This window comes from Chenopodium album, chromosome 12 (assembly GCF_948465745.1).
Source record: "Chenopodium album chromosome 12, dcCheAlbu1.1, whole genome shotgun sequence".
Lineage (NCBI taxonomy): Eukaryota > Viridiplantae > Streptophyta > Magnoliopsida > Caryophyllales > Amaranthaceae > Chenopodium > Chenopodium album.
Window position 1 is genome coordinate 9,209,046 of NC_137845.1, and position 17,423 is coordinate 9,226,468.

Genomic DNA, 17,423 nt, shown 5'->3' on the forward strand with positions numbered 1-17,423 from the left:
GTCCCGGGGCCTTGCATGGGTGCATCTAAGTAAGGGCAGCAAAAATCTCTTCTTTTGAAAAAGGGCGCAAAAGATCAGAATTGATTTCCGGGGTTATCAGCTCTTCAATTGAATCTAAGACTGTCCCACAAGCTTCTTCCGACAAAGTGCCTGCTGTAAATAAGCTCTGGTAGAAACCCTGAACAATCTTTTCTATGTCTTCCTCCTCCTCTTGCCAGTCGCCCCTATCATCGAACAGGCCCCTGATTTCATTCCTCGATTTTCTCAGAGAAGCTTTGTGATGGAAATACGAAGTGTTACGATCTCCATCCTTAATTTCCGAGGCTCTAGAACGCAAATACCAATAAGCTTCCTATTTATCAAGCAGATCATCAAGTCTTTTCTCTAGCTCGGCACATTTAGCAAGGGAATTATTAGAGGCTTTTTCCTTCCTCATTTTCTTCAAGTCTTCCTCCGTAGAGTCAATTTGCTTCTCAAGCTTTCGGAATTTTGCTTTACTCCAAACTTGAAGGTTTTCAGCTACGCGCCTAACACGGTCCTCCACTCTGCCCATCTCTCCCCGCCAAGCTCCCCTAATTACCTCCTCACACTCCCCATCAAGCAGCCAACAGGTTTCAAAACGAAACCTATTTTTCTTCTTTTTTTTTCTTTTTCTTTCGCCTATGAGCACCAAATTTGAGAAATATGGGGGAGTGGTCAGATTTCCCTCTATCCATGTTCTCAACGGCTAGGTTAGGGAAAGCATCAAGCCATTTTCCATTAGCAACATAACGGTCAAGTCTTTCTCGAATAAGGGTTTGCATGGACAGACCCCTTTCCCATGTATACCATTGACCCATGTAACCCAAATCATGTAAATCACAGTCATGAAGGGCATCACGAAATCCTGCCATTTCCTTTCTCTCATTGTCAACTCATCCCTCCTTCTCGTCATAGGATAGAATTTCATTAAAATCGCCACCAATTAAAACAGGACCATCAAAACCGTCACTGAGAGATCTAATTAAAGTCCATGTTTTGTATTTATTTTCCGTTTCAGGCCAACCATAGATTCCAACAAAACGCCACACTAGTCCCGCACTATTTTTTATATCACCACATACATGATTTTGGGAGAACGAAACAAGAGAAAAATCCACATTGTTCTTCCAATACAAACAAAGACCACCAGACCTACCAATACTACTAACACCAAATGCATACTCAAAACCAAAATTCTTTTTATTATTTTCAGCAAGAGATTTATTAATTTTTGTTTCTGACAGAAATAAAATATCAGGAGTTAAAGAAATACACCACTTACGTAGTGCTTGAACTGCACGGGAACTGGATAATCCCCGGCAGTTCCAACATAAGAAATTCATTGGGGAGGGCGGGGTTGATCAAAATCAACCTCCGCCGGACTAGCAGAATGATGGGACACCTCAGGGATGGATTTGGTCCGCTTCCCAAATTGTGCCTCGTCTCCTTCTACATCAGAATTTTGCTCCCATTGCTTCCTCTTTCCAACACAAGATGACTGCTCCTCTATTGTACTGTCTATGTCCCTGTCAATGCACTTCCAAGACTTGCCTGACCGACCCTTTAGAGTACTCTTCAAAAAGTCGGCATCAACCCCATGAGGAGTCATGGGGAGTTCTAATTCTGGAATAAAGGGGAAAAGATCGGGGGGAATAGGGGTCTCTGTCTGTTGAGGGGAAACTCCCTGGTGTTGTTGATGTTCGATTGTCTGAGAATTTGCAGCATTACTCTCTGTATCAACATCCCCACACAGAGATTTAGGACGAAGAACCACCTTAGAAGTGATAGGGTCTGCCACGGCCACAAGAGCAATCTCCTTGCGTTTCACATTCGAGAGGGCAGGTGTCTTCAGGGGTGAAGCAAAGAGCAGTTTGCGTGCTGCTCCTGGTGGACCTAACTTAATTGAGTCAGGGTCATTGTAACTAGTCTTGCGGACAGTGCTCTTTGAAGACATTGAGTTCAGCCATCTTAACTCCTTCTCACGTTCGATACCAGATGCTCTTGCTCGTTTCAATGGCGAAGCCTTCAGCCATGGACCATATTGGTAAACCACTTCATCAGATGAATTTGCACAGTCCTCTTTAGCCAGGCATTCGCGTTCGGTGTGGTCCAATTTGCCACATAAGAAACAGAATTCTGCCAATCTTTCGTATTGAAAATCGACCCACTTCGAGGACGAGACTCCAGTAGCAATGAACATTCCTCTTCTCATTCGTTTGTTCAGGTCTAAATTAACCTTAATTCGCATGAACTCCCCCCATCCAAGCAGATCAGTATCATCTAGTTCTAGAAATCCCCCAAGAACCTCACCAATATCATTCATTACAGCAGCAGTACGTCTATTAAATGGGACATCTCTCAATCGAATTCACATCGGGCAGTGAGTAAAGAGAACTTTCGAGGGTTGTTCTTCACCACTTAAGTCCTTTAGAACCAATAATTTATCATCAAAGAACCAAGGGCAACCTTCACTAACTCTATCTTTATCATCCATACAGAAAAATTGAAATATGAACAAGTTCGATTCGACCATCCTGATTGCAACACCCTCCTTCAATTTCCAGACTTTTAATAAGGTTCGCTTCATTGCTTCAGCACTAAATGGTTTAATCGTCCATAATTTCCCAATTAAGGTCAGTTTCAATTGGTTATTGGCGATTTCGTCAGTTTCGTCCTCTGCTTTCGCTCCAATAACCTCCCCCTCCTCCTCTGTTAATTGGAATTTCTCGAAGTCTTTTATCAGGTTTGACTCCATAATCGCAAACAGCGTGAGCAGAATTGTGGAAAAGGAACAAGGAATTGCTTGATTGCACTACGAGAATACTCAATTACGGATCCCAAAACCAGGACTCACTAAACCCTAGAGAAGGGACTTTTTTGTTCCCCTGACTTATTTGGTATTTAATTTCTTTTATTCTTAATACCCCTTATTTTAAAATAAATACCCCAATTATGTATGTTTTTATTATAGATGCTTAGCTAGTCATATTAAGGTTCTATTTTATTGGAATTGGTTCATCTGAATAATTCTATTTTACATGAATTTATTTTATTTTTTTTCTGGACTTATATATCGTTGTTTGAATTTTTTAATTTCTGAAGTTATTTTTTTTTTTAAAAAAATTAATTTATCTAAACTTATGTTATATGAACATATTTTATAAGAAATTATATTTACATAACTTATTTTATTGAAATAATCTAAATTATCAATAGAAGAAAGCGAGGGTACTAAGGACCTGTTCTTTTCAACTTAATTTCAGTTCCTAATTTCCTTCTCTCATAAACAATTTGTCACAATTCATTTCAGCTCTATTCAGTTAGTTCAATTCAGTTTAGCTCCAACCAGTTCAATTCAGTTTAGTTCAGTCATTTTCAGTAAATCAGAACATGCCCTAAGACAAATAATTTCTAAAATACGATGAAAAAATAGACCTTGAATTTCTTTAATTTTAATTTACATGTTAATTTTCTGATTAGCTAGATAATTATACGAATTATTAAGTTTTTATTAGGTGGCTTGGATTCAAATGAATAGCATGCATATTGACATGTTAAGAATTCACAATCTTATAGTGCACGTAGTTGCGATTGTATATCTCTACTTTACACTCATTCATCACTCACTATGTACAAATGGCTTATGATCTATAATAGGATGCTAGAATCCCAACGTTTTTTAGAGGCTCAACTCTTGACTAATTGTAATTGACCTTTGGATAATTTGAAGACACAAACTAAAAGTTTTAATATACAATTTTATTCTTAACTTCTTGTTATAATCAATCTAGAAAATCAAAAATACAGTCATAGTCACCTAGTCTTACATTGTATAATGATTCCTTCAATTCATGCAAAGTTTATCCAAGAAAATTAGTGTATAATTATTAATTAATTACGTAGTGCTCTCATGCTTTGTCATGTAAGTTAGCCAAAATTTTAGCAAAGAGACTTTTTTAAGTTACTTTATCTTCTTAAATTAAACAAAAGTATTAGAATTACTAAGTATTACATCATATGTTAATTTTGCACCCACAAATGAAAAGAAAAGAATTAGACAGCAACCAAACAACTTGGGACTTTTCTAATTACTTAAGTATATATTGATCTTAGCCAAATTGTTGACGATGGTGCACTTTTCCACCTACCATATTTAACATTAAATTAAGCTTACTAATTGTAATTATCTATTGTTAATGATGCACTTTTCCACCATCACATTACACTAGGCTACTATAATATGTAGAGTGATGAGCAAGGTTTAGGTATCTTATCCAAAATTATACTTCTTATTGGAGATTTGATATTCCAAATTAACTATTCCAATATTAGATTCCATTAATCTTATGTTAGTGGATCTTCGTATACTCTAAGATATATATTTTTATTGATTTTGGAATTGACTGCATTATACAACGAGTACTCAAAATTTATACATTTTGTTTTAAGACAGGATGATTTTTTTTTTTTTTTTTAATGAGCTTATTTCAATTCAATTGCTCAAACGTGAAATTATTAAAGCTTATTAGACCTTATTAAAGTTTTTTTTAGTCTTAAATTGAACTTAGATAATTATTATTAGCTTATAAGCTTTATTACTATTAGCTTATAAAGCTTATTTTTCTTGAAATAAGTGAAAATAATAAGGTGAATTGATAATAATTTTAGTGATTGTTAATGAAACAAGATGTACTCAAAGTTGTTCTCAAATCTATAATACTCTATGATTCATATTACTACGCCACATAGCATTTGCTACTTGACTACATATAGTACACAATTAATGGTTACTTGCTAACCTACAAGTTTATTTTAATTAAAGTAGCATCTTAGCATACAAATATAATATTCCATGTGATATACTATGATTATGCAATATATGAATTGAACTAATAATGCTACAAATTCTGCAATTCCAGCAACATCATGATATTGGTGTTCCTTGTTAAAGATCATAGGGTCCCAATGCCAACTAATTATAAATATATTCAGCAAAAAAGTGGGCAAAATATACTCCATATTCTTTTGGCTAATAAGAAAAGGGGCCAATTTTGGTTAAGAATGTTTTCTTGTTCCTTCATAAATTGGCCTTACCACTAAAGCTAGGGTTATACATGATTGTATTATCAATCGATTTGCAAAATGGATTGTGTCTAGGAAAGACCTCAACAATAATGGTTTGGGCTTCCACTATGCACATGCCTTAAATATTTTAAAATTTAGAAAAATTTACAAATTGCAGCCATTTAAAACTTGTATTTTGAAAATTGTAGCCATTTAAAAAAAAAAAGTTGCAGCCCAAAAATTGTAATAAATTGTAAATTACAACCCAATTCAATTTTTTTCATCGGTTTGCGTGTCGAAAAATGTTCGGTTAAGGTTTTAGCGGCCATTGGCCCTTAAGTGCTCAAATTGAGCTCGAAATTGGCAAAAAAATTAACGTAAGCGTCTCGTAACACTAAATAAATTGCAACTGCAGAAAAAATTAAAAATTAAAAGAAACAACATCCAAACGACTAGACACTTTCTTACCAATTACTTAATTAATTATAGAGAAGTTGCTATTACTATATTGAGGATTCTAATGCATCCGTAGCTCGATCTTAACTGAAAGGCCGAAGATGCTACACTTTTCAAACATGACATTAAACTATCAAAAGAAATAGGAAAAGTATTAGTAAATTATTGACAATGCTTTGCACTTTCCACCAAAACAAATAAAAAGCAAACTATAATAGGAATTGGTTAAATAAATCGTAAAAATAAAATAAAATAAAATAAAACAAAATTCATATAAAAATACGGGTCGCGGCGGGTCGTCATGGATCGAATCTAATACTCCGTAGATGCTTGTGTCAAAAATATATAGATTCAGTCCTTATAAAGTATCAATGGACCACTTGCAAGTTGCAACTATTCTACGAATTGATCTGAAGTCATATACTCGTACAACATACCTTTTTTTTTTCCTTTTTTTTTTTTTTTTTTTTTTTTTTATGTTTGTCGATACATGATCTCAATTGTTAATATTTTTAATTACCAATATGTAAAATTTATAAACATTTGATATTAAAATAGTATAAATTGAAACGAATTTAACAATATTGCACATGACTATATTTTTTGAAGTATAAATTAAATCATCAAAACTAATCAAATTGAAACACATAAATAGTGTAACAGTCAAACTGTTGCAATTTTAAAAAAAAAGGGAGAAAGTTATCAATAACGACAACATAAGACTCAAATGCCAACAGTTCTTATAAAATGAATCGAGGTCATATTGCTATAGAGATGGCAACAAGTTTAATTTGTTTTATTACGGAGTACTAGTTTGTAATCTTCCTTTCGTACTAGTTTGTAATCTTCTTTTAACCTTTGTCGAAAAAAAAAAGTCAAACTGAATTTGTTTTTATTACAGTCTACGAAAATTATGTACACTAAAAAAAGAGGATGGAAGAATTTTACAAACAAACTATATTAAAAGGGGGAAAAAATGAAGAAGAAGAAAAAAAAAAAAAAGGAACATATAGGTAGGTAGTGTAATAGCAAATTCAAAAAGAAAAGGGCAACGTTCATAAAAAAAAAAAAAAAAAAAAAAATGCAACACTTAGGACCTGTTCACTTTAATTTCATTTCAGTTCAGTACAGTTCAGCTCCAATCAGTTCAGTTACTGTTCAGTTCAGCTCATTTCAGTAAATATGAATAGACCCTTAATAATGAATACACATATATATATTGAATAAAAACATCGAATGATAAAAATAAAAATAAAATAAAAAGGGTACTCCGCTAGTTAGATGAGATGATAAGTGGAATTTGATAAGATTGGATGTAAAGGCAAAGATCTAAGTTAAGTCAAACAAAGGATAAAACTAGTTGATTGAAACCACATACATCTTATTAATTAATATCATATTACTTTAATAGTGTCTTGAATTTTACGTACCACTCAAAACTTTATGTAACTAAGCTAGTTATATGATCATTTATTTTGTATGTCGGCATGTTTATAGATTTTTTTTAGGAGAAGAGGACCAAAGATTCAAAGATCTTAATATAAATCTAATCTTGTAAATCATCAATCAGTATCATACTATTTCATACTTGTTTGCATTGGGAGCTTGGGACAATATCTCATAAACATGTTAAGATACATTATTAACAAATTCAACATACGAAAAACTCCTAATACATTAAATAATACTACGTATTATTATGAAGATACTATCAATCAAGATAATAACAACAAGATACTATATAACATGTTATAAATATCTTTGGAAATCAAAATAATTGACCTTATATGTTAACTAAATATCACAAAAGTGTTTTTGGCAGAATTATCTTATAACATGAAGGTGTAACGTGGCAATCTTGTATCTACGGGTACTTTGCTTGATACTTATGGTTTAGTGTAAGCTGTATACTGTATAAATAATGTGTTTTTACGGAAAAAGTTAGAATAGAAGAGAAAAAAGTGTTTAAACTTTAATTTAATTTTGTAGTCGGCAGTTAGTTGTTTACACATGAATCAAGTTCATCAATACTATTAAACAACTAAAAGGTTCAATATGACATATATTATTACTACAAATAAAATACAACGTAGAAATGTAGAATATAAGTAGTATTTATTTATGGTATGCCAAAGATTTCACACTTTGTTTAGAATTTGTTAGATACACCTGGGTATACCATACATCCAACTAACATAAGGTTAGTTTTTGTTCTGCATTTGATAATAAAATGAAAAACAATCATCAAAATAAGAACAAATACTCATGGGTGTACGGTACACCCACATGTATATAACAACCTCTATGGAAGGCTTTTTAAGTCAATTAAATAAATAAACTAACCTTGGTTTTTAATTTTTTATATTTTACAAAAATACTCAAATGTTGCACATCGATCATAATGTGAAATGAAGGTAGTATAATATTTAATATTTCCTCGTTTTTTTAATCGCAAAAAAAAAAAAAAAATTACAAAAAAAAAAAATTACATTATTCACACGCACACTCCTTTAATAAGCTTTTGTGATTAATACGTTTAGAAAAAAAATATAATCATGTTCATGTGGGATCTTCCTATATTGGTCTCGATAAACACCTTATTAATACTAGCTAAAAGTGAATGGAGAAAACATATTTTTAAGGTAAAGTGTATACACTCTAACTTTTGTAATTTATAGTTATGATAAAACATAATCATGTGTCTATAGAGAACGATTTTGTTCAATTCAAACTTGTTAAAGAAGCGTGTCAACTGAAAACACTACTCCAAAGATGTACTGTATTTTCATCATCACAATACTCGTATTATTTATCCACCAATTCTATCCTCTATAATTATTCTATTAGTTGAATGATAGATAATAATTTGAGAAACATTGAATGACATAAATTTAAGTTATGATTTTTGCTTGACATTATAAGTAGTTGCCACGTGTAATTACTATTTGAGAGGTTTATCCAAAACAGAAAATGTATGTGGCTGTCCATGTGTAAAAGGATTAGCTTGAAACTGACACGTAGGATGGGCTTCTTGCTTTTGGGCGTTTCATTAGCCCAAGAGCCGGAATTTTCCCCATCTTCAGTCTTCAACGTTGCTAAAATGAAAAATATCTGACCCTTCAAAAAATAAAAAATAAAAATTATAGTAATGCTTTTTCCACGTCAATCTCCTAAGTAAAAAAAATATCCTAGGTTTAGACATGTCATAAATCAATCATAAGAGTTCCATATTTGGTTGTCCACCCACATTTATTATTCATTGCTTTCTTGATTAGGTTTTCTAAGAAATTGCAGAGTTAATAAATCACGAAAATTTTATTTGGTTAAAAAAAATAAGTACTACTCGTAATATGGATTTATGAGAAATCTATATCACTTTCGTAGTTCCATCATTTTTACAAAGTAAAACATCTTAAAAGTTAGTGAATAAAACAATTACATACAAAGTATGTTCGGTATATGTTTACTCCTAGAAAAATTGATCAATTCCATTTATAAGTTATCAAACAATAATTAATCTATATTGTTGATCATTGTCTAATCAATCCAATTTAAATCTAAAGGTATGTAGGAGCTTGAACTTGTAATAATATCTCGCTATATTATAAGGTTAATCTAAAAAAGCCTAGAGATAAGGGTTTTTTACAGATCAGGTATCAATCTATATATCTACCGTAATCATAAAAAGTCTAGAATGGATAATTTTAAAAAGTCAATTATAAGTTATCATAGGAATATAATATCATAATTCATAAGCAAGAAACATTCTATCAATTTTTATATCAAAAATTGATCTCATGGCTTTAAAATACTGTTTTGTATCGTAAATAATAAGCCTAAAAACGAAGGCATACTTTTGAGTTTAAATGTGCTGCCATGACATTTGTGAAGACTTTGTCCAAGTCTAGGCTCAACCGCTCAAGAGTCAAATAAGAATTTTCTGAAGTTGATGTAATGGAGTACGTAAGTTTAGTTTAAAAAAAAAAAAATATAAGCAGGCTGTAAAATTTTCTACTATGTATACTAATTTGATATGTTGAATTCATGAACGCAATTGTTTTAAAAGGTTATGTTTTCTAAATTTTCCTAAACAAACAAAATAAGGAAGGGGAGATTTAATTTCGTTCCACTAATAAGGCAAAAAAAGGTTTTAAACTAAATTAATTAGCGAATTAACGGTAATGGAAGGAATTATTCTACCTTATAAAATGATATGGTGTCCATTTCCCTCTTTCTTTAATAGGGGACACTTATAATCAAGTGGGACTACAATAAGTATCAACGAATCAAAACATTGACCCATTGTTATTATAAGAGTAATAGAACGAAGTAAATTGTATCGCATCGGTTTTAATTAAGTTAAATACACTTTGAGTTTTATCTTTCCAACTCATAAGCCTTATTTGACCCCAAATTCACAAGTATAACTTTGATCGTAACGTATAAAAAGAAATGCTATTATAGAGTATAAAAGTTATTTTAGATTTATTTCAATGTATATTTTTAGCATATTATTAACTTTTCATACTTTATACATTTCTCGTGTCTTAAAACTTAATAGATGCATCATCAAAGAAAAATGACACACAAGTTAATGCAAGGAATAAATAGGGTTTTTAGTTATAAAATTTACCTATGTGATTAGTTTAAAGATAGAGAATGTAAAATAATAAAATATGTGTGTGTGAGTTGGACATAATTAATAATAGCCAAATTTACAAATATATACTCCCTCCGTCCCCGAAAGAACGACCCATTTGGGTTGATTACGCGGGTATTAAGAAAGTTAAATAAAAAGAAGTAAAAGTATATTGAAAAGATAAATTTACATGGGGTTTGTAAAAAAATGGAGAGAGAAAGTAATAAAATTACATGGAAAACCAAATTTTTATATGGGAAAACTAATTTTGCACAAATATTATTGCAAATTGATAGGTGTTTTAATGCAAATGGGTTATTTTTTTCGGGACTAAAATTAGGCCAAATAAGTCGTTCTTTCGGGGACGGAGGGAGTACTAGTTAAATGTTACATTTAATCGATACTTCGTACTCCGTAATAAAGATAATACCAAGCTATTCCATATCTTGTTGACCCTCTTACATTATATTGTTAAATGCTGTTAAAACAACTCATGCTGTAATTAATAATGACAACTCAAAAAACCGGTAACATATCTTAATTCCAATAGAAAAGGACCATTTAAATTTCATTTTCCCTAAAAATATATATATATATATATATATATATATATATATATATATATATATATATATATATATAAGCAGATCAGTTGTTCAAAAAACTTATTAAAAAAAAAATATAAGCAGATAAGCCCTCCCCTAGCTGTGCCACGTCTACCCATCTCAACCCTCTCATTTTCCAGCTACTCATCGTAAACACCACGCGCTAATTTTGACGCGTGAGAACACAACCAAATTTCCTCCCATTTTCTCTCTCTTAACTGTCTATATAAGTCCACTTCACATCTCCTCGTTCGCTTCAACAACGTCCAAAATACTCTTTCTTTCAATCACAATTACCACACCATTAAAACAAAAAATCAACCAAAAAAACCAACACTAATTCACTAAAACATCATGTGTCCTACCAATTTCGCCGACGAATTCACCGATAAATCTCTCGAACCTTCTCTTTTCGCCGGAAAACTCCCGCAACCCGACCTCAATGTTGTCACCTCCGCCGGCGTTCGCATTCCTGCTCATTCTCACATTCTGGTAATCATTTCATCCGGTTTTGTATTTTTTTTTTTTATTATTTGTTTATTATTTTTTGGAAGTTGGGTATTGATTTGAATTGGAATATGATTTGAAAAAGGCAATGGCGTCGCCGGTAGTTGAGAATATGGTGGAAAAGCCGAGGATGAATCGGAAAACAGGGGAGAAAGCGATTCCGATTCTTGGAGTACCTTGTGACGCCGTCTCCGCCTTTGTCCGATTCCTTTACACTTACCGGTAATTTTTTTAATTTTATTTTTTGTATGATGTAGATGAATATAAACTTTGTTTGTTGGAAAATTAGTTAATTTGACAAGTATAATTACAAATATCTTGATTTACCATTTTTTTAGGTAGGAAATTTCATATGAAATACGTACTAAGGGATTTAGGACTGCAGAGTTAATTACAATTATCGAAAAAATTAATTGGTGATCGGAGGAGTAACTATTTAAGTCCATATTTCAACATGAGATAACATTTTCGTACATATTGATAGTGTGGCATTTATACACGGTTTAAGATTTTTAATTGTTGTAAGTTTAGGAACAAATGGTCAAAAAGATGCGATGATGTTGAATCCTGTTTTCCTTTTGGCTCGTGGCTTGACTTTTCTTGCTAGAAATAAGGAAACATTTGACGAATTCTTAATTTTTTTTAGAGGACTAGTGTTATTACACAATGAATGACGAAATCTATATGTTAAGCATACTATTCATGCAGTTGATTTTTTTTTTTTTTTTTTTTTTTTTTTTTTTTTTGAAGTAGTTAATTAGTATGCCTGATTTTATATTTATACTCTGTTATTATTGCCAATTACTGTAATTTTTCCTGATTTACTACGTATATTTGTTTTAGTGAAATCTTCATACAGAGTATTGATTTTTTTGTTGAATACAATTGATTATTAAAGATCAATATTTAGCTAATTAATTCTGATTTTAGTGACCAAAATTAAATGATGATTCAATCATAATGTGCTAGGATTTAATTTTGATGTTAAAATTATATTAGGAAGAAAGCGAAGCATAATTTATTGGAATCATTTTGTAGACAAAAAAAAAAAAAAAAAAAAAAAAAAAAAAAAAAAAAAAAAAAATTGATGGAGTAAAAATAAAAATAAAAAATGTATACCTAGTTAAAGTTTGCCGATTAACTTTATGATTGAATTCATGACGATTAGACACATCGGAGTATTGTGTATTAAGAAAAAACACTCTGCTTCCAAATTAGAGTAACATACTCCGTAGTTTTTTTACCATACAAATAAATTTGCAATGAGAAATTATAACATCAACCTCCCAACCATGAGAGGTGATAGGATTGATTTTTGTGTAATTTGATGCCTTCACATTACCTATGCCTTAGTAATAGATAACGAAATGCTAGTACTGTATTTGTAATTGCTACTGTATTTGCTATAGATGTTAATTCAATTGTTTATGTAAGATTATTGAGTTTTGGGAAATCGAAATTGATTGCTGATGGTATGGTTGTTGATTGTTCATGATCAACTGCACGAACGAAGAGATGGAGAAATACGGAATCCATCTCCTAGCACTTTCTCATGTGTTCGCAGTGCCAACACTGAAGCAAAGATGTAGCAAGGGATTAGCCGAAAGGCTTATTGTTGATAATGTTATCGATGTACTTCAATTAGCTAGACTGTGCGATGCACCGGATCTTTACCTCAAGGGTATGAAGTTTGCTGCAACTAAGTTTAAGGCTATTGAGAAGACTGAGGGTTACAAATTTCTTCAAAAGCATGATCCTTGGTTGGAGCTAGAGATCTTACAGTTCATTGAGGAAAATGAATTGGTAAGCAATGATTTACTTTCTTGATTTTTTGAGTGCTGTCAAATATCTCAACCATATTGATTGTGTTTTTGGCATGCGATTTGGTGTTTTTTCTGCCTACCTAAATAGATGATAAAGTTACGTATGACCCGGTTTTCTTCACCTTATCTTACTAAAGTTTTTGAATTGAAATCATTGATTAATATTACGGAGTACATAATATTATTATGAGATTTTTTAAAAGTTATGTAAAATCCAACATATTGGATTGCTCTAATTGTGGTTAATTTTCTTGAAATGGTCATTATATAAACATTGAAGTGATTGAACATCATAGCTTTCCAATTCATTGAATGATTATATTTTGTTTATTTATGAAAAATATCTGATGTTAATTCAAAGTGATAATCACAACTGATTAAAAAGCCTGAATTTTTTGTTAACCAATAATAACCGTGCTTTTGATTAACTTGGGCAAGATATTTCAAGTTTTTTGGAAGAGGTCAAATTTGTGCTGTTTCAATTCTAATCAGATGTTTGCTTTGCCTTTTTGTGTGGAGGAAATAAAATGCGTCTTTTACAAGAATTAGAAATAAAGTTTTCATCTTTGACACTTTTTAGAACAATTAGTCAAATTTTGTAGGTTTCAAGTCCAACTTTTTTTAACAGTATTTTACTCTGTAGAAAACTAGAAATAGTGTTTTTTACAGTGATTTTAATTTGGTCTAAATTTATATTTCTAGATTACACTTGTCTATATGCTTAAATTAATTACTTATGATTATGTAGATAATTGGTAAACTTAAATGGTATAGTACATACTTCGACCAAACTTGACCTTGTGTTGTTTATTAAGAGTCTCAACTCATTTGCTCCCTTGTGCATACTACGAGTAGCAATATACGGATTACAAACTAATACTAATACATGCAATCATGTGCAATATTGAGAGTCTCGACTCATTAACACCCTTATTAACAATAAAACCAAATAAAATAAAATCATGTGCCATGTCTTGTTTGATTATAAGGGGCGACAATTGATGATAGTGCTTACAAAATTGGATTTTTTTATCATCAAAATGCAGAGAAAGAAGAGGACAAAGAAGCACAAGGAAGAACAAAACTTGTACATACAGCTAAGCGAAGCAATGGACTGTTTAGTGCACATATGCACAGAAGGGTGCACCGGCGTGGGTCCCTATGACATGGAACCCTCCAAGAAGAAGGAGCCTTGCAAAAGATTTTCCACGTGTCAGGGCCTCCAGCTATTGATTAAACATTTTGCCACGTGTAAAAAGAGGGTCAATGGTGGGTGTTCAAGATGCAAGCGTATGTGGCAGCTTCTTAAACTTCATGCTTCTATGTGTGAACAACCAGGCAATTGCAGAGTTCCTCTTTGCAGGTAATATTTTACCTAAATTTGTCTTTTTTTTTAGCTAAGATATTTTTATATGTGCCCTTATTCTTATGTTCTCATTTGAGTTTGTGAGATAGTGGCGTGCCTCAATGCTAGATTTTGGTAGCTAAAGGTCATTGATTGAATATACCTAAAACTTTATACAAAGTTAATTGTGTGTTAGATGGTCTCACTCAAGACGAGCCGTATGTATGAGATGACGAGACTTAACATTAGTTCTCAAATATCATCGAATCCCAATAGTTTATCATCTAAGTTGGTTGATATCGACAAGAATAACTAATATACCCGACTATATAGGTATCAAATTGGGACATTGGGTTTGACCAAGATTTGACCTTACATCTTGTAAACGTGTTTTCTACTTCTTTTTAGCTTCCTTTAGGCTCTAGAACAACCTTCCATTTGAATGTGCTTTCGGCGAGTTGGTCTACCAATGCTAGAAATGTGGATCTGTGGGATCCTTCTTTAACAACAAAAAAATCCAGCCATTTTATCCTTTAATTAATTACTTACAACTTACAAGATCAAATTTTGGCCTTTTTTGAGTACCTTTCAACTCCCTAAATTTGTGATCATGTAGGACAATCATTTATAATTAAAGCAGATTTGGACTCACAAACCTCAATTTGTCCTGTTTCCGCAATAATAGGACCTTATCAAAATAAAATTTCGCCCATTATTTCCGCACTTTGATGCCATTTGTTTGCTATCACACCCACAAATGGGGCCTATTCAAAGCATTGTTTTTTTTTGCAAGACTTCTACAACTAGGGAAGGTTGATCATCACCTTAGCTGTTGGCTTCTTGTTCATGCGTAGCTTTTGCCTACCTTTAGTTTTTTTTTTTTTATATGAACCTTTCACTAATCATTAACTTATCGCTTTAATGTTTACGGAGTATATGCTTCTATATAACTTGTATAGATTCAATGTCCCAATCTTCCATGACCCCATGAGCTTGCCTTTTTTTTTTTTTTGTTTAAAGGACGTGCTCGCTTTTAAGGTTCAACTTTTACTATGATTTTCTTTTAAGAGTATTTGAATTCAACTTGTATAGTTAATGTTTGTAACTCTAAAGGATAGAAACGACATTTATTTAGAAACAGGATTATGATTTATGAGTAACTAACACAGGAGTTTTTTTAAATTGCACGTGTTTGGTAGGAGATTACATATAGTACAACAAAATCACTGATAGATAGGAAAACTCGATATTGTAACATCAAATGTGTAAAGAGAACAATAATTATTAGAGTGTTTGCTTTATAATTGACATATTGTGGTCGTTTTTGTGTGATCAATAATTTCATGTGTGCCATATTTTCTATGAGGTTATATTTCATTGTCATAAGGAAATAGATATGATAATTTGTTGATGGGTCAATTTTATGTAATTGTAATGTATGAGTACTTCGTATTGCGTATATATTTTCGTAATTATTGAGGTTGATATTATTGAAAACGTGGGCAGACAATTCAAGTTGAAGATGCAACAAGAGAAGAAAGGAGATGATGCAAAGTGGAGGCTATTGGTGAGGAAGGTAGTCTCAGCCAAGACCATATCTTCTCTGTCTCGGTCTAAAGACTCTAAACCACAACCAAAGAGAGAACTTCAGCACGCAATTTCTTGCCTCCAAGGTCTCCAAGCTTGACGGATGTATCAATCCAATGACTATAATGTTTCCCTCCCACCTTTTTTTTCCGAGTTATGTATAAAGTTGAGTATGGTATGAAAATTACAACGTTAGGAAGCTCTCATCTCGAGGGGAAAGAACGGCACACCCTTATTGGAACTTGGGTGGTGGTTGTATATTAGATTATATTAGTAGTATAGTTTAGGAGATTTCAGTGCTCTCTCCAAGCTGTAGGTATTAGAGGAGAGTTGTTGAAATGTGATGGTAATATTGTGAATAATTTTGTAGATGATGTGAAAGTTAGTTGTCAAAATAATGAGAATGGTATGAAATATTGTTTGTTGTTTAAAGAAATTGCCCAATATTATTTACGTAGCCGGGCTCGGTGGCCCCAATTGCCAGACTGGCGGTTCGAAAGGCAAAACTCTTATTGATCAATGGTAGTTTTATACTTATCACAAGGCCTAATGTGACAATTAACTTTCTATGGTTTAGGTTTTGTCATGCATTATCTGCAATAATAGAGCATCTATAGAAATTCAATCTTTCAAAAGAAAAGAAAAATAAGGGGCATAAGAAATACGAAGTTTTGATCTAATACGGATGGTTTCATATAAAGCTTGTTTTGTTCACTGTAATTTTATTTATTTCAAGTCTAATAAATTTAGATAAGTTTGGTTCAGAAAAATTAAGTTCTGTAAGAGTTACTCAATTTCAAATTATAATTAAAAGAAGTTCTGAAAGGTCTAATAAGTTCAAATAAGCTTTAGGCCCTGTTCTCATCAGTTTATTTTTAATTCAGTTCATTTCTAATAAGTTCAGTTCAGCTCCTAATTTCTTTCTCTCATAAAATATTCAGTTCAGTTCAGCTTATTTCAATCAATGAGAACAGACCCTAAGTCGGGTGAATTAAACACACCCATAGGTGGTAGTGGTTTGTTGTCTTTAATGGTTAGCGTAAGAAAAGGCGACGTTGATGGCAGAGCACCAGTGCTTAAGGTTGGGTTTTGGTTAGTGTGCGAGGAGGAACTGAAATGGTGAAGGCAACTTTGGAGGGGGTTAATTGATCAATGGTATTCAAGGTAAAGATGGGACAAAAGGTTCTCGTTGATTATTGGGTCGTCTACTTTATTGGATTCAGAAATGTGAAATAGTGAGTTGATAAATCCAAATAATTCATCCATAACCAAATGTGGGGAGATGTCCAACTTTCCGTGTAAGTTTATGAGCCATTGAATAAGAAACTTGAGTTGTACCTAAAGAGGAGATACAAAATTCTTGCTCTTACTAATAT

The 17,423-nt window shown here is 32.2% G+C and overlaps 1 protein-coding gene across 1 annotated transcript; it reads left to right on the forward strand.

Moving 5' to 3' along the window:
• The first annotated feature begins 11,032 nt into the window (after window positions 1-11,032).
• Window positions 11,033-16,491, forward strand: LOC145570257 (BTB/POZ and TAZ domain-containing protein 1-like). The gene is made up of 5 exons (XM_081629295.1): window positions 11,033-11,277; window positions 11,378-11,514; window positions 12,792-13,095; window positions 14,162-14,478; window positions 15,967-16,491. The coding sequence occupies exons 1-5, from the start codon at window positions 11,140-11,142 to the stop codon at window positions 16,145-16,147; spliced, it is 1,077 nt and encodes a 358-aa protein (XP_081485421.1). The 5' UTR covers window positions 11,033-11,139; the 3' UTR covers window positions 16,148-16,491.
• Window positions 16,492-17,423: the final 932 nt, after the last annotated feature.

What these genes read in the sequence shown, in the direction of transcription:
- LOC145570257 (XM_081629295.1), top strand. Translation starts at nt 11,140, where the DNA reads ATGTGTCCTACCAATTTCGCCGACGAATTCACCGATAAATCTCTCGAA. An exon ending in CGATTCCTTTACACTTACCG is followed by an intron (nt 11,515 to 12,791) that starts GTAATTTTTTTA and finishes GTTCATGATCAA; the next exon opens with CTGCACGAACGAAGAGATGG. An exon ending in TGCAGAGTTCCTCTTTGCAG is followed by an intron (nt 14,479 to 15,966) that starts GTAATATTTTAC and finishes AAACGTGGGCAG; the next exon opens with ACAATTCAAGTTGAAGATGC.